Raw genomic sequence first — 24,969 nt, 5'->3', positions numbered from 1 at the left:
GACAATATTTTCAGATAATAGTCATGTTTTGCTCTGCTTAAGTAGCCCTGGGGGGAATTTTGTAAATTCTGTATGGCTACTCTAAGTCAAAACATTTTAAGTCAGTCAACACCTGTGCCTGTGCCCTCCAGAGCTACATGTAGAAAACCAATAATGTTGCGTGCAACCCGCTGCATTTGACTTATCTGAATATGTATATTTGATAGGTGGGAGTTAGTAGTCCGCCTCGCTATCGCTCCCGGGATATGCCTTCTTCCTTAACTTCCATAGTGACTTTTCTCGTCGCGCAGCAACTTCACGCTGGTGACGACTGTTATCTTCTACCACAGTCATCCAAGGCACATTGCTCGCCCGGCGAACCCTTTCTCGGAGCAAAGCAAGCGTTCGATTATGTTCAGCCGGATCGAGCTCGTGTGCCTGGTCACTGCCAGAGTCTCCAGCTTTCTTCAGCCCAGATGTCGATTGCTGGTAGCGCCGCTCTGCCGCACGAGCGGCGTAGTATTCTTCACTGATAGCCCAATTCGGGTTATCAAGTTGGCCGCGGACCAGCACAATGCCATGACCTTGCTCGATGGCCTTTTCTAGGTGAGATGAGGGAATAGGAGTGGATAGCTCAAGCTTTCGCGAAGAGGTATCTATCGAGCGGACCAAAGCCAGACCAAGACAGTTTGACGCTTTTGGATCCAATGGGGTGCAACTGCCGGAACCAACAAAGAGGTAAGGAAGGTCTTCGGATGTTCGTACAATGCTGTTGGCGATGGAAAGATCAGCTGGACTACCCGGGCCTGGGTTTGCGGAATCCATATCAATGTCCTCATGGCTTTCGTCATTCGGTGGCTCTGATGTTGCCATCCCACTCATAATAGCTTTCGGCGATTCCACTGCCACGACTCCTACGATAGCGCCTTCAAGCGTTTCGTGCAACAAATCGGGGTTGATCTGGGATCCCATGACCATGACGCCCAGAATACCTTGTCGTGGACCCGCATAGTCCACAGTAATAGGCCTCGTGCGAGATAATGGTACATCTGACCAAAGGGAAGTGCTGAGATCACTTGGATAAGACATATGGAAGTATGACTGGATTTGCATCGCTCGCAATTGAGCGCTTGATCGGCTCACGAAATCAGTGGGCTGAGAGGGGAGGATTGTCAAGGGGACTCGGGCTTCACGGGCAGCCAGACCTAACGGATCCACGACTTCTGATGGGCCCTTTTCACTCATATATACCACATCAGAGAGACCAAGAGATCTGACCAGCCAAGTGGCAACCTCTAACCCTTGTCCAAAGATCCAACCGGGGTAGTTGATAATCAGAGGGCATTGGGGATGTTTCTCTAGCAACGAGCGGTATTGATCCATGAGATCCATAACGGCTAGTGCATAGTGATCAGGATCTTCTTTTGGCGATGCTGCACCGATGTGATGTGCTCGCATTATTTCACCGTGATGGGAATCGTCCACTGATGGGTGGGTGAAAGGCGGACCGAAGAATGGAGAGCGTAAGCGCGCAAGATAAACTTGACCCATAGGGGCAAACTCAGGCTGGCCTGGGTCTAGATCCAGGAAAGCAACTCCATCGGTATTAGTATATCCATTTTCGGTCTCGGGTGTCGGACTGAGAACGTGGTTCAACAAGTAGCGACTGAAGGTAGACTTTCCAGATGCCTTAGGGCCACAAATTAGCACCCGAAGTTGTCCTTCACGTTGTGAGAGAGCTTTCATTGATGCACTCCATTTCTTATCAAGGTGAAGTGGTCGGATATGTCTATTTAAGGAATCATCTGCCGATGTATACAACTGCCAAGTCAATTAGCTTTGAACACATCTCGAGCTGGAGTAGGGTGTGATAGCATACCACTGAAAAAGTCCGCTTTGAGTCTTTTGCAGCTCCTTTCAGGGTGATTTTATCTGCAGCGGTGTTTTCGCCAGCCCAGATCCTTTGATACAGAGGCGAGAGGTCACGGAGGCGGGAAATGCCGCTGGTGCAGGACTTGATCTCCACTTCTGCGTCGCCGTCAACACCAGCAACACATTTGATGACTGGCAAAGAGTGGGTCGAAGGAGCATAAACTCTATGCAGTTGTGAGGACGGATGTAATTTTGCGCCCATCAGACTGACAACACCTCTTTTTACCCAGAGATCATAATGGCCCAGCAACGCCAGGTTCTAGGTCAAGTCAGTATTCACCCTGAATGGCCGGAGAGGGTTGTCCATACCGTCCGTTCCTTAATGCGAATGCAAAGTGTACTCTCATCACTGTATACTATGCTGCTTTTGTTCAACCGAGCCTTGGATAGAGGGAAATTTTGAAGCTCTGCAGGTGTTTCTGCGGGTGATTCATAGCCATCGGCATCACCCACAACAGACGCAATATCATCCTCATCCATCTCTCCTCCATCCTCGACTTGGTCTTTTTCAGACTGCTCGTCCTCGGGGTGCTTAAGAGTATTTTCCGCCTCAGGCTTCACTTCTGATTTCTGAGGCCGGGTAACTCTTACTGAGCGTTCCGGTGTTGTCTCTGCGGGTAATGGCTCATCTTGTTTCTTTGCTGCCTTTGTCCGTATACCACGATGCTCTTCGTTTGTCTCAGTCGCCCCAGGTCCCTCGAGAGACTGCCGTGACTTTTTCGATGGCGGCTCACTCTCAACAATAGCTTGTGGCGCATCCTTTGGTACATTCGCGCTCTGTGCTTGCTGTTGTCGAGCTCTGCGGGCTGCCAAAGCAGCAACAGCGCTAACAGGGCCTAAAGAAACGACATGTGAGCTTCAAATTGGTGTCTTCAGTATGGATAGAGGGCTTACCAGCTGCTTGCTGTTTTTCGGCCTTTCGCTTCACCATGATATTATACAATTCACACGAGCTTTGAGCCTGCGTTCGGAAAGAAAATGACCTTGATAATGCGATCCAAAGCCGATAAGCAAAAAAAAAGTTGGCGGTGGTCCGTGCTCCCGCGGAGGAGAAAAAAAAGATCGTTGCACTTGAGCATCCTCACTCAACGTCGATCCAATTCATTTTGTGAAATCGGCTTCGCTGGAATTTCGCATACATATCCTGTGCATTACTCTAATATCCGGTCCCATTTATTTTGTGGGCTCCTAGTGCGCCAACCGCCGCGCATCCTTGCAAAAGCATTTTAGTCTCGACCTCGAGTTTGCCCAACACATTGAACAGCCGCCATGGCATCATCCGACAGCGATAGCAGCTCGAGCAGATCGACCTCGCCCGAGCTTACAACTGAAAAAGAGAAAAAAATGACAAAACACTTGAAGGCGCAGGAATCAAGCGAAGATGAAACCTCGGACTCAGGTTCAGACTCGGATAGCGACTCCGACGATTCCAACGAAATGAAGCCCAGCTCCAGCTCAGGCAAGAAGTAAGAAATTGTCGCTCTACTAGCTTTAATAGTAACTAATCCACGCGTCCATAGGGTCGTAGTCTCTGGTCCTCAGCCATACAAACCACCAGCGGGTTTCAAATCTGCGAAGAAGCAGGCCCCGCCATCCTCCAAAGCCTCCTCCCTTCTCTCCAACCTCAACGGCAAACAAGTCCTCCACCTCACAGCACCAGCATCTCTGCCTTTGTCCAAGGTCAAAGAGGTGTGCATGGCCAAGATCATGCAGGGTGAACCGATCATCTCTCACGACGGTGTGAACTATGGTATCCCAGTCGAGGCTCTTTCCGAGGCCGATCCCGCGACAAAGTCGCTACTTCTTTTCGACGAGAAGACACAAACATATTGTACAGCAGCCCACGGTGTCCCAAGTTACCACGTCCAAGAAATGATCGATCTCCCAAGCACATCGAAAAACACCGATGCTGTAGTGGCAGAAATGCGCAAATATGTCAAGCCAGCCCGGCTACAGCCGAAGAACTTGAAGATGCGCTTCCGGCCTGTCGGCACAACTATTCCGCCTCCAGAGACCCTCGGATGTAGCTCGGAATCCGAGGCTGAGGTACCTTCGTTCAAGGTTCCCAAGGGAGAGGAACGGAAGAGGAAGCTTGATCACGATGAAGCTGAGGATGAAGCTCCCCAAGCCGCAGCGCTTCCTCGGAAGAAGTCAAAGAAGCACTCACAAGAAAAGGAGGAGGATGATAGTTTGAGCCGGAAGAAGTCTAAGAAGTCCCACAAGGAGAAGGAGGAAAAGAAGCGGAAGAAGTCCGAAAAAGCATGATTTGACGTTGGTATTCTTTTGAAAATAGCTTTGTTCTAACGACGTCCCCAATACTATGTACAATTCACAATCTTATCTTTCACCTTGGATCTGGTAGCCCTTATAGCTTGCCCAGGTGTGTTACATTGCCTGTTCTTTTGGATAGGTCATAAGTAGTCAAATGAGCTCCTCCTTAATGGGGCTCTAAGATATGGTTCCTTTTAACACACAGTGACGGGTTTCCATTTCAATTTGGTATCCAAAAATGAATGGCTAAGAACAATAATTGCTGGCAATCCCAACGCATAAATGCTGGGTAGAAATGATCTACATTAGCTGCCTCAGGCACCAAGCTGACATAAGGGGTGACGGAGTCATAGATCACATGCATGCGGAGAGAGCCCAGGTGATATTTCTCCCTTGGTGCATTCTAAAATTTCTATAAACACTTGGGTAGATTTGGGCTTCCTTTCCCATTATTTCAATTTTCATAATCTTTGCAAATAGACCATGGCGCTTGGATGATTTGAAGTGTGGTTTGACAGCTTCATCCATATCAGGTGTCCAAGCTTCAAAGCGCTTATCGGCTTAGATCCCTGGAATCCCGTGCGTTGTTCACCATTCACTCTGCTTATCACGATCTGGCGCCTGACCTAAGTTTTAATGTGACAAAGTCACTTAGCGTTCAGGTTGATGTGTCTTTCCATTTGACTGGTGCATACCTGACCGTCATAGTCCTATCAGTGCCGAGCTGTCACCTGGCTCGAGCTTCTGACTGCCCGACCGGTTTTAGTGATTCACCACGCCCTAGCATCGTTTACTCCCGTCCTTGACCTACATTTTGCTTCGATCGTATCGTATCGGTATACCAGGGATAATAATGAGACCATTAAGAGATGATGCCAAACGCCGGGCAGACCGGCAGTTGAGCGCAAGTATGAAACCTACTTCGTCCAACCGTCCATTTTCAGATCGAGTACCAGACAGATTTAAGGATGGTGATGATGCCCAGTTCGATTTCACAGCTCCGCCGCGAGGTATGGGTTCACGGGACGGCAACGTGCATTATATGCAGCAATCCCTCTTCTCCATGATTGCTGCTGTCGGATCCAAGTCGGACTTCCATGCCCGATTTGATGAATCTAGTGATAGTGATGGAGAGACGGAAGAACGTCCGCAGATTGAACAAACTAGTGAGAAATTATCATCTCGGACGCCTATACCATCCTTGGGCTCCCTCCAGCCAAGCAAGAGATCGGAATCAAACACACTCGTTCTGGAAGAAAGAGGACGTCGCCATCAAAGAACAAGATCAGACAATAAGCTTCTGCAGAGATTACCCAGGTTAGATTCAGAAGGTGGGGTTAACGAGTCATCAAACCAACCCGACTCGATCCTCAAGATGCCTCCTCTAAGGCGAACCCGCAGTGCGACACCGCGAGCAGCCCCAGTTCTAAGTCGCATGGTTGAAGCGCAATCTCACTTTGACTTGACATCGGCTACACCATACTTGCCACCCAATCCAAACAAACCCATGGAAGACCAGTCACAATCATCTGCATCCGCTCTTTCTACGCGATTGATGAAGATGTTTGGGTTTGCGAGGCCTGAAAAGGTTCTGGTGGAGTATGCTTGCTCATTGCTTCAAAGCATGCTTCTTCAAGGCTACATGTATGTAACGGAAGGTCACATCTGCTTCTACGCCTACCTTCCAAAGAAGTCCAACGTGGCGCTAAAGTCGGGGTACCTATCCAAACGGGGCCGCAAGAATCCCGCTTATCATCGCTATTGGTTTGCTCTGAAGGGTGATGTCCTCTCATACTACGCCGATCCCTCCAATCTCTATTTTCCTAGCGGACATGTCGATCTTCGATATGGGATCTCTGCGTCTCTCGCAGAACGCAAAGACGGCGATTCGAAAGATTTTCAGGTCACCACCGATCAGCGGACTTATTTGTTCAGAGCAGACAGTGCTACTAGTGCAAAGGAATGGGTGAAAGCTCTCCAAAAAGTCATCTTTCGCACACATAATGAAGGTGACAGTGTTAAAGTATCATTCCCAATAGCGAATGTTATTGACCTGGAGGAGAGCCCAATGGCCGATTTTGCGGAGACATTCAAGGTTCGAGTTCTCGACAGCGGCGAAACATATGCAATTGACGAGGTAGGTCGTGGGACGAAATGTTACCATGTTCATTGCTGACCACTTCACAGTACTTCTTCTCATTTTTTGATTCGGGCCAAGATGCGTTCAACTACATCAAAGGTCTGGTGAATGCTGCATCGGCTACTACCGCAATGAAGGAGCCGCAGGGTGAGCATAGCATCCGACATCAACCCGAATCAAATCGTACTGCCCATAAAAGACAGTCGGTCAGTAGCGTTCGAGTATCCGATCAGAGGCAGGGAGATTCACCACGCAAGCGAAGCTCCAGTGTAGGGAACGAAAATCAAGGCTCGGCGGACTCATTTGCGGAGCAAGGGACCGGATCATCGCCGATTATACAGTCGATGACCGAGACCACTGAATCGGCCAGTCAGATACTACACAGAAGCGACGTCTTTCAATCGCCCACCATGCATACACTGCAAAGACGTACATTGGATGTGGGAGAAAACATTCGAGGGCATTCTGATGATACAACTCCCTCTGCGTCTGCGCGGCTGGACCTAGATGCAGCGGCAGGCTCTCCGTCTGGGACACTAGGTGGCAATGAAACCACAGACGACACGCGACATGCCACCGGCCAATCTAACACAATGCAATCTTCAAGACCGAGCTCGGTTACTCATCTGAACGAGCTTGTCAAAGCAGGCGCATATCCCCTTCAACGCGCCGCTGGTTTCGCAGAATACTTAAAGAGCCGCTCGAAGCAGATGAGTACGCTGTTAGCAACAGAGTCAATGGGCTATATAGAAAAGGTCTCTGGCATGTGGATTGGTGGGCAGAAGCATTATGGAGAGCGGGAAGGGCCATTACTCGAAGACCAGAACGTTGATCCCGAGGACAACGAAGGTGCATTCAATTATGGGGATCGCTTTCGTGCACACTTTGCTCTCCCGTCTAGCGAAAAACTGCAGGCGACATATTACGCCTACTTGCATCGCGTGCTCCCGCTCTACGGTAAGATCTATATAAGTCAGAAGAAACTTTGTTTCCGGAGCCTGATCCCTGGCACTCGGACCAAAATGATTTTACCGTTCAAGGACATTGAGAATGTTGAAAAAGAGAAAGGCTTCCGTTTTGGATACCATGGACTTGTTGTCATTATCCGTGGTCATGAAGAGCTTTTCTTTGAGTTCAACGCCGCGGATTCACGAGATGACTGTGCAGTCACATTGCATCAAAATTTAGAGTCCGTGAAATTCCTAGTGGAATCTGGCTTGCTAGCAGATGAAGAGCAAGACGAGGTTGAAGCAGCCAAGGCTGAGCACCGCATGCTTCAGGAAGCAAGACTGGACAGCCCCGAGGAACACGATGCACGTCCGAGTTTCACTGAGGATTCATCGGAGATACATCCGTTCTTTGACGATCCTCGTGCTTCCATTATCAACTTCAAACCTCCCGAGCCTCTAAGGATTACCTGTCTGACCATCGGCTCCCGAGGCGATGTACAGCCGTATATTGCACTTTGCAAAGGACTACTTGCGGAGGGCCACAAACCGAAGATTGCAACCCATGCCGAGTTCGAACCCTGGATTAGACAACACGGAATTGACTTTGCTCCTGTTGACGGTGATCCCGCGGAGCTAATGCGAATTTGCGTGGAGAACGGGATGTTCACATATTCCTTCCTCAGGGAAGCTTCATTGAAGTTCAGAGGATGGATCGATGATCTTTTGTCGTCGGCTTGGATTGGTTGTCAGGGTAGTGACCTTCTAATCGAGTCACCGAGCGCCATGGCTGGCGTCCACATTGCAGAGGCTCTAAGAATTCCGTACTTCCGCGGGTTCACCATGCCATGGACAAGAACACGGGCCTATCCTCATGCTTTCGCAGTACCAGAGAATCGCATGGGTGGTGCATACAACTACATCACATACGTCATGTTCGACAACATCTTTTGGAAGGCGATCGCGGGGCAAGTGAACCGCTGGCGAAACAACGAGTTGGGATTGAAAGCCACAACCTTGGACAAGATGCAGCAAAACAAAGTCCCGTTCCTTTATAATTACTCGCCCTCCGTGGTGGCCCCGCCTCTCGATTACCCGGATTGGATTCGCATTACCGGCTACTGGTTTTTGAATGAGGGCACAAATTGGACTCCTCCAATTGAACTATCAAACTTCATTGCGCAGGCCAGAGCGGATGGCAAGAAGCTCGTGTACATTGGGTTCGGATCCATTGTAGTCTCAGATCCTGCTGCCCTGACACGGACTGTCATCGAATCAGTCCAGAAAGCAGGTGTCCGATGCATCCTCTCGAAGGGCTGGTCCGATAGACTTGGTGACCCAGCTAGCATGAAGACTGAGATACCTCTACCACCAGAGATTCATCAGATCCAATCTGCACCCCACGACTGGCTTTTCTCTCAGATCGATGCTGCAGCCCACCACGGCGGAGCAGGAACCACCGGCGCAAGTCTTCGAGCCGGCGTCCCCACCATCGTCAAGCCATTCTTCGGAGACCAGTTCTTCTTCGGCTCCCGGGTGGAGGATCTAGGCGTTGGCATCTGCATGAAGAAACTGAACGTCAGTGTCTTCTCGCGGGCTCTGTGGGAGACAACGCACAGCGAACGTATGATTGTAAAGGCACGGAATTTGGGCATTCAGATTCGCAATGTGAGTTATTCAAAGCCTGCCTAGGCTAATTGGATGGAATGCTAATTTGAGATCCTCTGTTTAGGAAGACGGTGTGGCCACTGCAATCCAGGCTCTTTATCGCGATCTTGAATACGCGAAGACCTTGGCCCGACAGAAGTCACTTGCGTCGTCGACCCCATTCTCTCCTACACCTACAGCTAAGACCTCCCCAGATGGAGGCGATGACGACCTTGATGATATTGAAGAGTGGACCTTTGTCGGTGATGAAACTGGCTTCGACATCTCGAAGCGGATGCGTGAGCGAGCTGCTTCAGATGCTGACAGGCTAGGTTCCAACATGTTCCAATGATTTGTTTTCCCAGGTTGAATGATGAGCTTTTTGTTTTCGTTGCGAGACTCCAGCGCTCTGTCGAGATCTTCCACCATCTTCAAATCCCTGCCTCGTCACTGGCCAACTATATGATGCTGTTAGGCGCGCGGAGTGGGAAATGTTCATGGTGAAGGTCGCGTCCTCGAGCCATGAATATTGAAGGTTTTTGAATGTGCTTTTTCTTTCTTTTTAATTTTCTTTGGCGATTTTTCTTGCCTTCAGATGTTGTTCACGAATCATGACATGCGTCTTTTTTTCGTTTTATATGCATAGGGCATTTGGTTTAGAGCGTATTCTTCTAATATCCACTACTTCATTTCAATGTTTTCTCTCTATGCGTTATGATTTCCTTGGTTTTTTTCCCCTTGACGTTTAACTTGGAAGATATTAGACCATTCATAATCGATGACATTGGCAACATTTTTATAATATCCCATAAATCCCTTCAAAAACATTCAGCCACCAGGGCGCTTCTTTATTTTTTCGTTTCCTCTTCACCCTTGCCATCAGCCTTATCTTTACGCCTTTCTACAACATCCCAGTTATACACACGCGCCGTGGCAACCTCCAATGTCTGCAAAGAGACAATATCGTTAGCAAAAGCGTCAATATCCCAACCTCACACCTATGCCTCTCTCAATCAGAATGAACTAACCGTAATCTGCTCGCGCAAGAATTCCAGATCCTCCTCGCAATTCTGCAAGCTCGACTCCGCAGCACTAAGCTTCTCATCCAGCATAGTCTCCGCCTCGCCGAGCGGGTACGCCAACATGACATTCGCTCCGAGCCAGAGGTAGACCTCCTCGGCATCAGCAGGCGAGATCGCAGCCCGGGCGTAGAGGGTATCATTGAGTTCGAAGTTGGTCTCGAGGTCTGAGTCAGGGTTGGACTAAACAAGTACATTGTGTCAGTTGGATTGGTATTCCAGATTTCGGGTTCAGTTCCGTCTCTTTTTTTTTCGATAGACGCTTCACGGATCACTTTTTCTCCGAGTTGCATATTATAAATAGAGCCACAGGCGCAGGGGGGCAGTATTTACCTCCTTGCGCAGCTGCAAGAACCGCACCATCTCCAGCGTCTTCTTGATATCGGGGATCTTCTCCCGCAGGCCCTGGCCGCGGCGCTGGGTGTTCACTTCCATGAACTGGTACTTGGAGATCATCTCCTGGAAGGAGCGGAGGGTCGGCTCGACTTCCTCGCGGGAGGAGACGTAGTCGCTGACATTGTCGATGAAGGGTGCGACGGGGATCCCGCGCGGGTTGGTTTGTGTTGTTACCGTGCTGGGTGGAGGGGTTAGTTTCTGTGTTTCTGTGGATGCGGGCATGGGATTGGAGTTGGGGGATTGAAGCTAGAAGGGGATTTCTGTAAAGGGATAGAGTAGGAATTGGAATTTACCTCTTCTTTGAGTCCGCCATGGTCGCGAAGATGTGTGAGAGAGAGAATGAGAGGAAGATATGACGATGTGGGGAGGAGCTTAACTGCCACTTTTTTGGGGTTCCGCTTTATCTCCCCTGCGATAAACTAAACCTCAATGCATTCGATTTGATTTGCCCTACATTCGTGGAATTTGTGTCAGAATGGTCCTACTTCTTACGACGGATCGCATCCTCGCCGCGTTCGAGGCTATTCCGGCTTCGCGCCACGAGGAGCTGGACTTGCCTACCACGTTGGAAGCACGAGGCCCAATAGCCCATGAGCAGCTGATCCGGCTCGCCAGATACCTTCAAACAGACCCGGAATACAAAGAACGTGCCTCCCACACCCCAACTGTTCTCAGCTCCCTCCTCCGAGGCACCAAAGTCTACGTTCCTCCGCCGCCAAAGAAGCCAGAGCCCGTACGTGGTCTAAACACAACCTCTTCCCTTCATTTCCTCGAACACATAGAAACCATACCAACCCATTTCCTAACATTCTTTACAATACAGAGCGCCGAATATCTCGCATCAAAAGCGCGCCTTCTTGCCGCAACAGAACAAGAATCCTACAACCGCCTCTTAAACCCAAACTACCAACCAAACGCCGACCACGCGGATCCCTACACATCGCCCTACACGAGCGACGGCCGAATAGAAGAAGACACGCTGACAATCTCACTTGTTTCTAGCATCTTCATCTCGGTACTAGTGACCGGGTTCAGCGTGTACGCGGCGCTTACTCGGTTCCCGACGCCGCAGATCCTGTCGAGCGAGGCGATTAAGGTTCTTTTTGGGCTGTTTGCGGCGCTGAGTGTTGCTGTTGCGGAGTCGTTCTTGTATTGGACATATCTTGGGAAGGTGGATCGGGCGAGAGTTAAGGAGAAGAGGGTTAGGGAGAAGAAGGTTGTTATTGGGGCTGTTGGGGAGGAGGATCAGGGTGTGGATGAGGGTGTTGAGATTGGGGCGGAGAAGGAGGAGATTTGGGGGAAGGGGGTTAATGGGGGTGTTAGGAGGAGGGTTAGGGAGAAGTGGGAGAAGGGGAGGGATGGGGAGGATGTTAAGAGTCTTTGATATGGATTTGTATGGTATTCGACAATAATGACATGTATTTTACTAATATGATAACTTGTTTATAAGTCTTGAATGGATCCAATTGATTGCTTTGGGTATTCTACCCCTAAAGCTACAATGCGCTGTCATTAATCTAACGGGTATGGATGCTGTGTGATCATTAGTGCTCATCAGAGGGTTCGATCTCACAGGTCGAGATCGAGATGTAAAGTGCCAGAAATATATAGAAAAGAGCAAGACGAACTGCCGAGATTTCAACTTGTCCCAAGCGTGGACAAAATTAAGAAAGAAGAAGAAGAAGAAGAAGAAGAAGAAGAAGAAGAAGAGAGCGGGGAATATCTCAGACCCGTTTCTCAAGAAGCAGCTTGCCGTGCGGCGATTGGCTATTGAAGCCATGTTCACGGCTGAAAATACGCTCACCATGCAACCAGGTTTCGCGGACCATGCCACGCAGAGTACGGCCCTGGTAGGGGGAACACTTGTTGCGGAAGAGCATGGTGCTCGGCTCGACGGTCCATTCGGCAGAGTCATCGAAAACACAAATATCAGCATCAAAGCCGACAACCAGGTCGCCCTTGTGCGACTGCAAGCCAACCTGGGCAGCGGTGTTGGCACAGCAGAGACGAACGACGTCCTGGAGAGCGTTCTTGGTGTTCTCATCTTCTGGAGAGGAGGTCAGGCCCTTACGGCGGCTGAGGTCTGTCCAGAGGATGGGCAGACCCAGTCCGACGGAAGAAATTCCGCCCCAGGCAGAGAAGAAGTTTCCACTCTCTTCTTCCTTGCTGCTGGTGCAGTGTCCGGGGATATGGGTTGGGAGCATCTTCAGATCTGGTGTGCAGGGAGAGTGGTCGGAGACGACAGTCTTGATGACACCTTCGTCGGCGTGCTTCTCCAGCTCTTCCCACAAACTATCTTGGTTCAGTTTGGAGCGGATAGGCGGGCAGCACTTGTGGCGGGTGTCGCCGTCGCGTACTTCCTCCGCTGCCAGGGACAGATAGTGGAAGCAGGTCTCGGCTGTGATCTTGACGCCATTAGCGCGGGCTTCCCGCAACAAGGGGATAGCTTCCATTGCAGAGAGGTGAACGATGTGCAGGGGGAGGTTGGGAGCAAGATAGGCCAAAGACAGAATGCTTTCGATGGCGCAGGTCTCGAATGAGGAGGGTCTTGAGGCCAGGAAAGTGGCATACGCCTCAAGGGGACCAGCAGGTTCGGCAGGTGCGTCAGATGTCTGCACCTCGTCGCCCACAGATGCGGTAATAGGAGGCACCATCTCAGCGTGGAACATGAGAGTCGTTGGCTCGTCAGCCAACTCAGCCATGACCTTCTTAATATCCTCTCTGCCGACAGCAGGGAACTCGTCAACCTATGATGAAAGTTAATACTGATTAGAGAACCCACGATGCTAATATCATTCACTTACACCACTGTCAATAAGGAAACCTTTGAAGCCACGGACACCCTCCTGGACAAGAGCCTTGAGCTCGCCCGCGTTGCCGGGGATGATACCGCCATAGAAGCCGACATCAACCCAGCACTTGCCCTGGGCAGCCTTGATCTTCTCTTTCAACCCGTTCACGGTGGTGGTAGGCGGGATAGCATTGAGAGGCATATCAATAACGGTGGTCACACCACCGAAGGCAGCGGCTTGAGTGCCTGTATAGAAGCCCTCCCATTCCGTGCGGCCGGGCTCGTTCAGATGAACGTGAGCATCAACCAAGCCGGGGAGCAAAACATGGGGCGAATAGTCGGTATAGGGAGTATCGACAGGGAACTCCGATGCTGGAATCACGGAATCAAAGACAGCGGTGATTTTACCAGTTGTCTGTGAAATCACCACAGTGGCAGAGGTCAAACGGCCGGAGATAACGGCGCGAGATGAAGCCACCACGGTAATGGATGGGAGGTTAGTTGCCATGACTCTTGTATATTCTATACTTCAAACTCGAATACAACCCAAAGGACGGAATATAAGAAAGATGCTCAGATAAGAAGAAGAAGATAAGAGGGGACATAAAAGATAAGGGGATCGGGGGAGATATAAATACGCCACTCTACCTCCGAAGGTAAAAAAAAAAAAAAGGTCCGGGTCCACCTTGGGGTAAATGAGATTTCATTTTCAAAGGGATTGTCCAGGAATATCCAACGAATATCCACAGGCCCACTGCCGAGCCATTATTCCAGAACCGACGTTGCGATAACTCGGCCAACCAGCCGGTCCAGACAGTCATAGTGCAGATGCAGAATGACCTTCACCCTTTGTCGTATTGGGGAAGAATTGGGGAAGAATGCCCCTCTGCTTTCTCTGTCTCCGATATACTAGCATCTTGAGACGAGTATAACCAACATATTGATCATTCAAGACAGAGGGAAAGTGTCGGGCACCTCCGATGCGAAATCTGCGGGCAGGTCCCGCTTATCGGCCGCTTTATCAGCTTACTCGATGGAAACTGTCGTCTCCCGAGGTCTGGGTAGCTTCGGGCATCTTCATATTCTTTTTACTCGATCAAAACTGGTTTTCGGTGGGGGGAAATCTTCATCTCGGAAACGGTTGAGAATGTTGGCTCGTGACTTATCTTGGCCCTGATTTTGCCGAGGGGTTTTCATTGATCAATTTTACCTTTGTTTCATACCCCAATGGCGAGAAAGAAATGTTGAAAGGAATATCGAAGATGATGGGTAAGAGAATGGGCAAGTGAACAGGTTTGATCTTGTGGGAAACCCCTTTCCCCCTTGACTTATTTGTCCCCCCAAACCTCCAGGGATTCTTCCAAGACTTATGCCTGCTTGACTTTCGCCGTTGTATCACTGGCCCGTGGTTAGCAGTATAATCCACCTAGCAGATGCTTAATGTGACGTTCCAATGTTTGTTCAATCGGAATTCATATATGCAAAAGTAGATATTTAATCTGATGTACGTATGCCGGCCAAGACTGTGATCTTAGTGCCTTTGTGATGCACTGAATGTACCTACATATACATAAGTACCTACGTCACATACGGTGAAATTTATAGAAATTAGTACACGAGGTTTCATTCATTCATTCGTTATCTTAGCCGGTGGTAGTAATTTCCTCCTTTTTTTTTTGGTGAATTTTGTGTGATCTAGTTAAAATTGATCTCAAGTAGGGAGGAAATAGCAGGCAGCTGCTCGCGAGAAACCTCAAAAAAAGCAAGCAAAAGCAAATCAACCGGTAGAAACACCAGGAAACATAAACCCCAGAGATAACCCACCGACGGGCAACCCCAACCCACGGTGCCGCTTCATAAGGAAGCGGGGCGCTCTTCTCACGGGGTTTACTCTTCTTCGTCGTCCTCTCGGATATCTTGCAGATCTTTGAGGTCAAACGGGTCAGTCTTGCTGACGATTACGTCGTCGTAGTGAGTTGAAGTTTCCGGAACAGAAAGAGCATTGGCAAAAGCGTCGGAAAGAACATTGGGACCATCAGGAGCAACGTTAGAAACGGCAGGAGATGCATTAGGAAGGATGTTAGAAGAAGAATCAAGAGGAGCGTCTGGAAGCACGCCAGGGACGGAAAGAGCATCACGAGAACCGTCAAGAGAAGCGTCCGGAAGAACCTTAGGAACGTCAGGAAGAGCATCAATCTCATCCTCGTTCTCAACTCTGTCAAAGGACGAACAGTCGCTGCTGTCGTCACTTTCGTTGTCTTTTTCATCACTAGGGTGCAAGTTGTCATTGAAAAAGGTAACCATTTCCTTGGTGAACGTGATACCGGCCAGGAAGCCCTTCATCTGGTTCATAACATCTAGGCTATGCACTTCAATCTTGCCGCCAGGGACTTCCGGAATGTCGTTGATCGATGATGTGAGAATATCATTGTTGCCAGAATCGGTCTTGCCAGGGACCACATCAAAGTTCTCCATCGCCATTGGAGAGTAATGCATGATCTTCATCCAGGTTAAGATGTGTGCCACACCACGAGTGATCATGCATGCTGACTTCGTGCCTTCACCGGAGGAGTACGTGTTGTAGCCATGAGGGAGGTTAAGATCGGGCACACGTGTGCCAATCGGCTTATCACAGATGATCCAACCACGGCAACGGTATTTCATGAACCAGGCAAATGACTCCGGATCCTTCAGGTCATCAGTCTTGGTGCTTGTGTCAAGAATTGTCTCAGGGTTGATCAGGGAGAGGGAGGAGATGTGGGGCGACCAGAAACTCCCTAATGGCCAAGTCAGTAAGCACTCCCCAACGATGTTATCCAGTCAGATACTCACATTGATTCTTCAGGTATGTCATGGCAGCATGGCCGCCCTCAGACAGGCCGATGACGTCGATTCTGGCACCGACTCGGAAGTTGCCACGCATCAACACTTGTTCGAAGATATTCTGGACATGCTCACCGATGGAGCCAACCGTGTTTCGAACACTCAGTGGACGCTTGCGCTCCACAGCAGAAGTGCGGTGTTGACCTTGAACACTGTCTGGGGTCATCGCGAACCAACCTGCATTGTACCAGACGGTGTGGCCAGGGTTCGCGAGGATGAGAGCATTGGGCGAACCTTGAGCATTCTCACCGAGCAGGCCCTTTGCAAAGCCCAGGATCGAACCGAAAGAAATGCCGTCGTCGCAAGCGTCACGGTATGAGAAGATGCCCAGGTCTTCGACAACCTCGCCGCAGAAAACAACAACTCGAGGTGCAGTGGTCATGTTGCTCGACACCATGATGGGGACCTGCTGCTTGCTGCCCTTTGGGATCTTCATGAACTGCATGCCCATTCCCAGGAGTCGGTCGGTGATGCTGGTGCGGATCGCCTCTATGAAGTTGTTAGCACCAAATGATTCATTAAGACCATAGCCTAATATGGAAATGGATCTGAGGGTTAACTGACTATGGAGGGCCTCAATGTGGACCTTGTTGATGCGGTCACTTCGGTTGACCTTGTAACGAGGGCCCTGGTCCGGGGCGACGATGTAACGGATCTTGTCATCTTTGGTGATGACGAATCTGTGTTATTCAATAGACCGTTAGACTCCAAGGCTGAGATGTCACGCTGAAAACTACGGAAGAACTTACCCAAGCCCCTGCAGGTCTTCTGCGAAGACGATGTCATCGGGGAGGAGGTCTCTCGGAACACCATTCATGATGGCAAAGCTTCAAATCAACGTGTGATATTGATTTGAGAAGAAAGTCAAAGAGACAAGAGGGGAAGATGAGTGATGGGTAAATGGAAGAAGAAGAAGAAAACGAAAGGAGGAGGAGGGGAGTATCACACGAGCAGAATCAGAAGGCACCGCGCTTTTTGAACGCGATTTTGGTCGGGGCAATAGTCAGCGACGATGTGATTATGGCAGGCATCGATGATCTTCCCATCTGCTTAATGACCGGCGATGATTCAACTATGAGCAGGCTACGCCGAAGAATCTTGCCACGGATATTGAGGATCTATGACTGGAATCTTCTTGATGTACACCACTGATTTGGTATGATGAGTTGCCGGTCAAGTATCAATCAAATCAGCAGGCTGATCTGCAACTGATCATCACGATGGAAGCAAACAACCCAATTGGATAATCTCAACACCAAACAAAGAAAGCCTGATCTCACGACATCAGCAAACGAGGATCAGGCCCAAAGCGATGTCTGGACTGTCAATACGAACAATCCAAGAGCAGCGGAGTCTGATCGGAGGAACCAAAACGACAAAGAAAGATTTGATTTCTCTGCAAATTAGAATTGCATACTGTACATGCTTCCACCCAATGGAAGCAAAGAAGAAAACGCCATCGTGCAAACAATTGAACCAAATGCCTCCATATACTACAGAGCACCAGCAAAAATCTCATACAATTACCAACTGGCCTTCCTCACGCCGGGAAGCTCACCAGCGAGAGCCTGCATACGGAATTGGTACTATAGAAGATAGTGTGTTAGCGATATGAAATCAAAAACCCCGGACAAGATGCGGCCATTGGCCGGAGTTTTCCACTAACTCTGTTGATTCTGAAATCGCGGAAGACACTGCGGGCAGTGCCTGATGCCACACAACGGTTCTTGATCTGGGTGGGGCGAGTGTAGGCGTGCATCTGCGACAATTGGAGCTGAGCCTGCGCGCGGACACGGCCAGAGAGAGAGGTGTTGCGGATCATGTAGCGGAGAGCTTGTCTGCAAAGGAAGACAGAGTCAGCATTGGTGTCTCAATTCCTAGCATGTCTTCCAAGCTTCGAGTCCTGGGAGAAGGACGGGATTCGTACCGTTCGGGTTCAGTCTGCTCGAAGGCCATGCGCTTGTTGTTGTCCCGAATCAAGCGGGTGTTGACAAATCCGGAGAGATCAAGCTTCTTGGGCCGGAAAAGGCCTGCCATTTTGGTCATTTTGGCGTGTTTAATTGGGGGTAATTGCGGAGTTGAGGTCGGAAAATGATTGTCCTTCGGCCAGGCGGAGTTGGTGAAAACTGGATGCCCGATCGGGTTTAGCGTGTTTAATGCAATATTTCACGCTGAGAGGCATCAAAGCCCTACGTTACTACTAGTATTTTGATAGATAGCGGTTACCGTCAGAATTCAATGAGGTAGTATCAAAAATAAGGGCTATTTTTGACTTATTGCACGGTCGCAAAGACATAGAAAAGTTAGCCCTAGGTGAAATGGCGCAGCGATGCCCCGGTGTGAAGTATAGAGTCCACAAATCCTATAGCTTTACCCATAACATAACAGGGTCCGGAATGCTCGGCTTAAGTTACTTTCCTTGCTCTGACTGATATGATATCATCCAGTAGAAGGGTTACTACGAAAGGAAAAGGTGCCTTGCTCAGAATGGTACTGGTACAGCTTGTGAATTGATCCAAGTCACCCCATCGAGGTGATTATACTCTATATGCTTGGACAGGGGCAAATTGCCCGCAGAGTAATCACAAAAAATGCAAGGCGGTCATTGATGACCTGGGCCATCCCCGTCCACCCACACATCGCGATGGTTCGTCCCGCTCCTCTTCACCGAACAAATCGGATCTCAAAATGCATTCATTGTCGACCCAATTTAGTGGTCAGCCTTGCCAGCGGGCTTAGCGTTGGGGTTGCGGGGGTCGTTCTTGTACTGAGCGGCTGTGCGGATATGAAGATTAGTTGTTTATGCTCGAAGATGCTCATCGGAGTATCGTTTTGTGGAGATTGTCGCATATGACCCCGAAACTCGTCGATGATTCATGTGTAGTGGCGCGGAGTGGACTCACTGTTGGACAGAGCGTTCTGGAGAGAGTTGACACCGTAGAGCACAAGGAGGCCTGAGAAGAGAATCGTTAGAGTTATGTTACATCAACAACCGCTCCGAGGGCGCAATGTTCGGAATTGACAATTCATGCGTTCTGGATCGTCAGGGCATTTCGGGATTTAAAGGGTATGCGTACCGGCAGCGAAGAAGGGAGCCATAGGCTGGGCTATAGGTGAACATATGCGTCAGTCGGTAGTCCTCAAATCGTTCTCCCACAAGTCGTAATTAGGGTCTAAAAAACACGTACCCAGAGCGCCGGGGAACTTCTTTCCGAGGAGAGACATTGTGACAGGTGAATCGAATGCGGAGAGAATTCGGCGTTCGGGAAGATGGTGAGGCAGGAGGACGGAAGAGGAGAAGTGAGGTTTGGGAGGTTTGCCCGGTCCCGAGGCCACGCCGCCTTAAAGGCGGTGTCATGCCGCTTTTACAGCCCGATCTATCCCGACCATTGTAAACAATCATCTCCAAATCAAGCTTCAAGTCACACAGTATGGCAGCTTCATTGTCTTCTTCAGTTACCTCACTACAGTCCTCTCTCCAGATTCTGGACAACTCTATATCCACCCTTGATGCGGGCGTGAAAGATTTCCCTCGTCTATGTAAAGTCCTCCAGACGACGCGAGTATGTTCTTCCAAAGTTTCATTCCTGAAAAGAAACCAGAAGCTATGGGTCTGACTATTTATCTTCAAATAGCACTTTGAGCTCCTACCTGAGCCTACATTGCGCGAAGCGCAGCAATCCCTCCTTGACGAAATCACCCCCAGCATCGCTCATCTTCTCACACTATCATCGAATCACGTTGAAAAGCTCGCGCGCCGTGAACAAGGCCTCAAGGCGAAATGCGACCTACAAGAAGGTCGACTCTCGTCCACCCCGGAGAGCCGGTCATCAGCTACTCGGAGCCAACCTCAAGGCAGCTCACTGCGGGGTCGCATGGCGGGGTCCGGCGCTACCTCGTCAAGTAATGCAGCAGCATCCAAAGCAGCGGAGCTGAGGAGACTGGTGCAGAAGAAGGAACGGCTCAAGTTCGCAGTCGACCGATTGGAGTTGCAGAGTACGCAGAAGCAGAGGCAGCTGCGAAAGAGTATGGCTGCGCAGTGATTGTGACCGTGTCACTTTGCAAGATAAGAATATCTGCCATTACGAAAAGCGACTGACCTGTCAGGAGCATTTGGCTCCAACGTGACTTTCGAAACTTATTTCTATCCACATGTTTCTTGACTGTGCATGCTCCACCAACTCTGGCTAGAAAAACACCAAGCCTGGAGACAGCGACTATCTTCCCCCGAAAACCGATGCCTCTCACGCCCAGTGCATTTTAAAGAACCTCGTGTTCATTGCAGGGCTCCACTCAGGAAAGGCTTCCGACCGCAGGCGCTTCTTGGGCCTGTCCCAATTCTCCCAGGTCGTGATAAGACCATGCTTCATAAGCACTTAGTGGGATCCCCAACGGCCTCCGCCAGGGCCATCTGATTAGAGAAAAGGAGGATTTACTCAGGCTAAATGACGTCTCAGATACTGTATCAAACAATCAAATACATATCATACATTGATTAGAGTGAAGATGCTATATTTACATCTGTAGAAGTGCGAGAATAATATCCTAGTGTACAAGATCCAGTTCCCAGTCCCTATGCCAAATGCTGCCGGTTAGTATTATAGTACATGTTTTCGAACCTCCAAATTCACAAAAGAATTGCGCCAAATCAAAGCCACTTATTCGTCGACAGAACGCTTGTTGTAAGCTTGACGAAGCTTCTTTTTATCATTATGCTTCTTCCAACTGGGGATATGCTGGCCCCTCTTCTTAACGGGGACATCAGGAATATCCGAATCATGGACATAGTCTTCATCCTCTTCTCCTTCGTTCTCAAAGTCACCCTCTTCCTCGGGGTCACGCATAGAATCCCTGGTCGCCGCACGACGAGCCAGACGCTCCTTCTTACCCTCACCATGCTTATCGCCAAGGTTGAGGTTGCGCGGGATGCGGGTCTTGGCTCCAAGAGCCCACAGATCTCCCCAATGAGACTTGCGGGCGTCGCGGTAGGCCTGGCGGCTGTAAGAGCGCGGGACGGTCCAGCGCTCGATTTTGCCGGCGGGTGTGCAGAGATCGAAGATGACATGGCCACGGCGTTTCATGGGTGGGTAGATGGCGCGGGGAAGAGATAGAGCGTGGAAGGCTGGTTTGTTGGGGATATCAGACTCCTCGTCCTCGAATCCTTCGAACGCGGCATCTGTAGCCTCGGGACCTTGGCGAATTGCTTGCTCTTGTCGCAGGTCTACACCACGCTGTACGGCGAGGTAGCTGAATTTGAGATCTTCGTGGTTGCGGTCTTTCGCTCCCATGATGCGCTGCAGGAATGGAGGGCGAATGTATCGCTGTTCGAAATGGCAGTAGTCCCTGCGGCCCTTGGTAGCGCCTGAGGAATTGTGCATTGGGCAGGTTGAGTGGTTGGTGCAGGGAGCGACGATCATTCCACGCTCCTTCTTAATGACCTCGCGTTGATCGGGGTCTTCGAGGAAGTTGTCGTATTCGGTAGAGCCAGGGCTTGCGATATGGCGCTTCAAGAGCATTTCACGAGCTCCAGAGATAGCCTCAAAGCCCTTCTGGCGGCCCTTCTCGAGCAGAATGAGAATGCCGCCGTTGGGGTTCAGAAGAGACCATAGGTTTTCAACGTGTTGTTTACGCTCATATTCTTCTTCAAGGCCAAGAAGAGAGTGCGGTGCGATGATGATATCGTACTGCTTGCGTTTAGGGGCATCCCGCGAGTCATCAATGGTAGGCTTCTCGCGCACATGGACGTAATCGGGTAGCCGTGGGAGGAAGGTAGTGTTTTCCAGCATGACAGCAGCGCGCACCCTAAGGGCATCGGAGCCTGTCAGCACGGTTGATCTCCCAAAGGGAATGGGGGCTCCTGCGGGATGATCGGGCACCATGAGCTCCCATTCTGCGCGGATGATGTCTCTCCAGGCCAGGATGCCGGCACCACCACCGCTGGCATCAAGAACGTTTGGCCCACCCTCTTGTGAGAGGAGACGGCGGATCCAATCGACGCCCAATCGCTTGCGAATCTCAACCATAACACTAAGTGTTGATGCGTAGATTCCAGGGTACAAGGCTGCCAGGTATGCGTTGGCCTCCATTTCTCCCATTTGACGCTGCGAAGCCTGAAGAGCGATAGGAAGCTGTGGTAATTGGGCACGCGGAGGCGCCGTTGTACTCGAATGGGGCAGACCTGGTCCTCCAAACAGGCGCCGGGCAGTCTCAGAAATGTGCTTGTTGGAGAATTCTGATAGAATGACCGATATGGGGCCAGTGACAGTATCCTTAGGCAGATGGATAGTTGTAGGATCAGTTCCGAATTTGCCCTCGAGGGTGAGCGGGTGCATTCTTGGAGCAGAGTCAGGAACTGCCTCGTTCTCAAATTCCTCGAGCATGACCTCGCCGCCCAACTGCTCTGCCACTTCTCTGGTCCGTTGCATGGCAATTGTTTCCCGCTCTTCCGAAGAAACATCCATATCATAGACGAGTGGAACATCGTCTTCGGCAACAGCGCTTTCTTCTAGATCGACCTCCTCCCATCCTCCTTGTCCATCTTCGCGGAGCAAGCTCAGATCTTCCTCTTCCTCCTCAACCATCAAATCGACCTCCTGCCGAATGATTGGTTCTCCATAGAGACGGGCGTAGATTTGAAGCTCGGCATCATCCAGCAACCCCTCTGGCACTTCATCTCCAAACCGCTGTTTAATCTTGTGTACCCATGACTCTGCGGTGTGTTCGTCTCGCTGGCTGATCAGGTCGATGATCTCGTCTGCTTCGCCCTCTTCGCTCATAATTTCCAGCTCTTCAAGTATTTTTACCATTTCTGCTTCATTCTCACCGATTCGGTCGATCAGGGTATTGATGTCATTCGATTCGATGGATTGGCTGGGTTGAGACGGCGAGTCGGCGGATGCTGGGCCTGACACAAACCTCCGCTGAGGCTGACATTGTGATGCCGTATAGTCGGAAGTGTTTCTTCGGTGTGCAAGACCGCTGGGCGCGACTAAAGGCGAGGTTTTTTGTACAAGAGTGCGTAGCTGTGTAGGCGTCAAACGATTGGCAGGTCCGCGGAGCTGTCGCGATCCAGAAGGGTAGGCAAAGGTGCGAAATAGTTCGCACGATTGTGACCGCGTCGCACCCGATGCAGAAGACCTGGACAACATTTTCCAGCTCTTGTCGACAGTCCCTTTGAGAGAGGTTGAGAGAGAAAGAAAAATGGCCGAGCCCAGAAAATTGATGCCAAGACAATCATGCGCCCGCGCCCATCACAAACTACAGGCCTCTCATTGGCTGGTCCGCGGTTGTTTCCTTGGGTCGGTTTTAGCTCGGTGTCAAAGATCTATAACATCCAAGGATGTTTTTTGTTGGTAGGAATATGTGTATATTGTAGATTATATGCTAGTTGCTTTTGTTATATCATATATTATGAGCCCCGTTGACAAAGTCCTGACCATGTATAGGTAGCTTCAAGGTGGCCGATCAATACATATCTCAAATGACAACTCATTCAATACTTCTGAAGGCCCTGTCTCGAGTACCAAATGACATCAAGTATTGTAACGAGCAGTTTTTCATAATTCAAATGCAATAGGGTATCAATCGAATCGTTAAGTCTCACTCTCCGTATCTTCATCACCCATGAGCACACGCAGCGCAGCAACGCAACGCATCACCTCATGCTCAAGTGCCGATAGTTTCGCCATGACTGCCATCAGACTGGGATCCTGGCTCTCCACCCGGACCTTCTCCTTGACTCGAACTTCTTCCCCCTGCCATTGAAAAACGCAACCAGCCTCATCATGGGTTGGCGCTCGCGAGCCGAATATCCGATCTCGTAGAGAAAATCCGGTCAGGGAGATCTCCGAGGAAAAAGCAGTTGGCGCATGATTGAGGGCAGTAGACTCTAGAGTTCGAAGAAGAAGAACTAGGGCGGAGTCTGTGATGGAGAGATGGAATGAAAGATGCGACGGAAGCGGAGGGTCAAACATCTGTGCAGCATACATATCAGCAAAACATTGCAGAATTTCTATTAGAGAAGACGAACATACGTTTTCGGTAGCACTAGTATCCCACCACTTGCCCCGCGTCTCATCGCCTTCTCCCTTCAACATTTGTCGCGCCTCACTAATCGTCTCGAGCAAGAGGTGTAGTTGACTGAAAATGAAGCCCGCATTGAGAGGATCACCTGTCCACGTGCTCACATCCACGATATCCAGGCTCTGAGCCACGAGATCTCGAACCGACACCAGCTGTCGAAGCACCAGATCCGGAGCTTCGGGGGACTGAGATAGGTTCAATCGGGTGCTGGGGGCTCCCCGAGGAGGCGGGAGCGATGCAAGACGAAGTTGAACATCCTAGAGAGGAATCGGGTTAGTTACATATCCATTGCATTTCGGGAAATACTCGGGATACCATACGCCCTTCACGACTTTGGTGCCGACTCTAGTCACGAAGCCCTTCACACTTTCCGACCGCAGAGAGGACAGCACTAAGGTTGATCCCGGTTCTTTGGGAGCTAGGAGGGCAGCGCATTCTTGGAGGCCTTCCTTCAATGAGGCAAGTGAATCTTGCAGCGAATGCAAGAGCCACTCTAGCTCTCGGGCCTAAGATAAAAATGTTGGCATTATACTAGAGAAGCTCCACACCTTCACAAATCAAAGCTACAGCCAACCAGGCCTCCATGTAGAGATCGCCTGTTGTAAGGGTCCATATATGTTTTTACATACCAGCGCAGTGTCCGCCTCACGGTTGATCTGGTCTGCGGGCAGTGGGGGGTATGCCCAGGTCGCCATTACAACGTTGTACGGGGTGATAGGTTCGCAGTGTAATCTCGAGTCTGGGGATCGGGCTGGGCAGACAAGGTTTTTTCAGTAAGGCACAAAACTGGATAAGGTAGAAACGTTAATATGTGATGGTCCA

The 24,969-nt window shown here is 50.1% G+C and overlaps 10 protein-coding genes across 10 annotated transcripts; 4 read left to right on the top strand and 6 right to left on the bottom strand.

Annotated features, from left to right (window-relative positions):
* Positions 1–213: 213 nt before the first annotated feature.
* Positions 214–2,842, bottom strand: grc3 (uncharacterized protein; the record flags this gene model as incomplete). Its single annotated transcript, XM_016745076.1, has 4 exons — positions 214–1,800; positions 1,859–2,170; positions 2,221–2,747; positions 2,806–2,842. 4 exons carry the CDS (start codon positions 2,840–2,842, stop codon positions 214–216), a joined length of 2,463 nt encoding a protein of 820 aa, XP_016597994.1.
* A 338-nt stretch (positions 2,843–3,180) lies between these two features.
* On the top strand, positions 3,181–4,176 carry PEX2_078050 (DNA-directed RNA polymerase I subunit RPA34; the record flags this gene model as incomplete). The annotated part of the gene is made up of 2 exons (XM_016745075.1): positions 3,181–3,377; positions 3,432–4,176. 2 exons carry the CDS (start codon positions 3,181–3,183, stop codon positions 4,174–4,176), a joined length of 942 nt encoding a protein of 313 aa, XP_016597993.1.
* A 916-nt stretch (positions 4,177–5,092) lies between these two features.
* atg26 (uncharacterized protein) lies at positions 5,093–9,268 on the top strand (the record flags this gene model as incomplete). Its single annotated transcript, XM_016745074.1, has 3 exons — positions 5,093–6,319; positions 6,370–8,937; positions 9,002–9,268. The coding sequence occupies 3 exons, from the start codon at positions 5,093–5,095 to the stop codon at positions 9,266–9,268; spliced, it is 4,062 nt and encodes a 1,353-aa protein (XP_016597992.1).
* Positions 9,269–9,764: 496 nt separating this feature from the next.
* On the bottom strand, positions 9,765–10,613 carry PEX2_078030 (tubulin-binding prefolding complex subunit PAC10; the record flags this gene model as incomplete). The annotated part of the gene is made up of 3 exons (XM_016745073.1): positions 9,765–9,863; positions 9,945–10,178; positions 10,329–10,613. 3 exons carry the CDS (start codon positions 10,611–10,613, stop codon positions 9,765–9,767), a joined length of 618 nt encoding a protein of 205 aa, XP_016597991.1.
* Positions 10,614–10,866: 253 nt separating this feature from the next.
* On the top strand, positions 10,867–11,775 carry PEX2_078020 (TMEM199/VMA12 family protein; the record flags this gene model as incomplete). The annotated part of the gene is made up of 1 exon (XM_016745072.1): positions 10,867–11,775. The coding sequence occupies one exon, from the start codon at positions 10,867–10,869 to the stop codon at positions 11,773–11,775; it is 909 nt and encodes a 302-aa protein (XP_016597990.1).
* A 340-nt stretch (positions 11,776–12,115) lies between these two features.
* PEX2_078010 (allantoinase alX) lies at positions 12,116–13,690 on the bottom strand (the record flags this gene model as incomplete). The annotated part of the gene is made up of 2 exons (XM_016745071.1): positions 12,116–13,138; positions 13,196–13,690. 2 exons carry the CDS (start codon positions 13,688–13,690, stop codon positions 12,116–12,118), a joined length of 1,518 nt encoding a protein of 505 aa, XP_016597989.1.
* Positions 13,691–15,069: 1,379 nt separating this feature from the next.
* PEX2_078000 (mitochondrial 37S ribosomal protein uS14m) lies at positions 15,070–18,111 on the bottom strand (the record flags this gene model as incomplete). The annotated part of the gene is made up of 7 exons (XM_016745070.1): positions 15,070–15,959; positions 16,015–16,554; positions 16,630–16,745; positions 16,815–16,892; positions 17,593–17,651; positions 17,732–17,903; positions 17,993–18,111. The coding sequence occupies 7 exons, from the start codon at positions 18,109–18,111 to the stop codon at positions 15,070–15,072; spliced, it is 1,974 nt and encodes a 657-aa protein (XP_016597988.1).
* Positions 18,112–19,496: 1,385 nt separating this feature from the next.
* On the top strand, positions 19,497–20,108 carry PEX2_077990 (DASH complex subunit SPC19; the record flags this gene model as incomplete). Its single annotated transcript, XM_016745069.1, has 2 exons — positions 19,497–19,628; positions 19,701–20,108. The coding sequence occupies 2 exons, from the start codon at positions 19,497–19,499 to the stop codon at positions 20,106–20,108; spliced, it is 540 nt and encodes a 179-aa protein (XP_016597987.1).
* Positions 20,109–20,723: 615 nt separating this feature from the next.
* Positions 20,724–23,213, bottom strand: PEX2_077980 (tRNA methyltransferase RSM22; the record flags this gene model as incomplete). The annotated part of the gene is made up of 1 exon (XM_016745068.1): positions 20,724–23,213. The coding sequence occupies one exon, from the start codon at positions 23,211–23,213 to the stop codon at positions 20,724–20,726; it is 2,490 nt and encodes an 829-aa protein (XP_016597986.1).
* Positions 23,214–23,657: 444 nt separating this feature from the next.
* Positions 23,658–24,842, bottom strand: PEX2_077970 (uncharacterized protein; the record flags this gene model as incomplete). Its single annotated transcript, XM_016745067.1, has 4 exons — positions 23,658–24,038; positions 24,099–24,404; positions 24,468–24,653; positions 24,777–24,842. 4 exons carry the CDS (start codon positions 24,840–24,842, stop codon positions 23,658–23,660), a joined length of 939 nt encoding a protein of 312 aa, XP_016597985.1.
* Positions 24,843–24,969: the final 127 nt, after the last annotated feature.

Source organism: Penicillium expansum, assembly GCF_000769745.1.
Source record: "Penicillium expansum strain MD-8 chromosome Unknown contig268, whole genome shotgun sequence".
Classification (NCBI taxonomy): Eukaryota; Fungi; Ascomycota; class Eurotiomycetes; order Eurotiales; family Aspergillaceae; genus Penicillium; species Penicillium expansum.
This window is presented reverse-complemented; position numbering and strand designations above follow the sequence as displayed.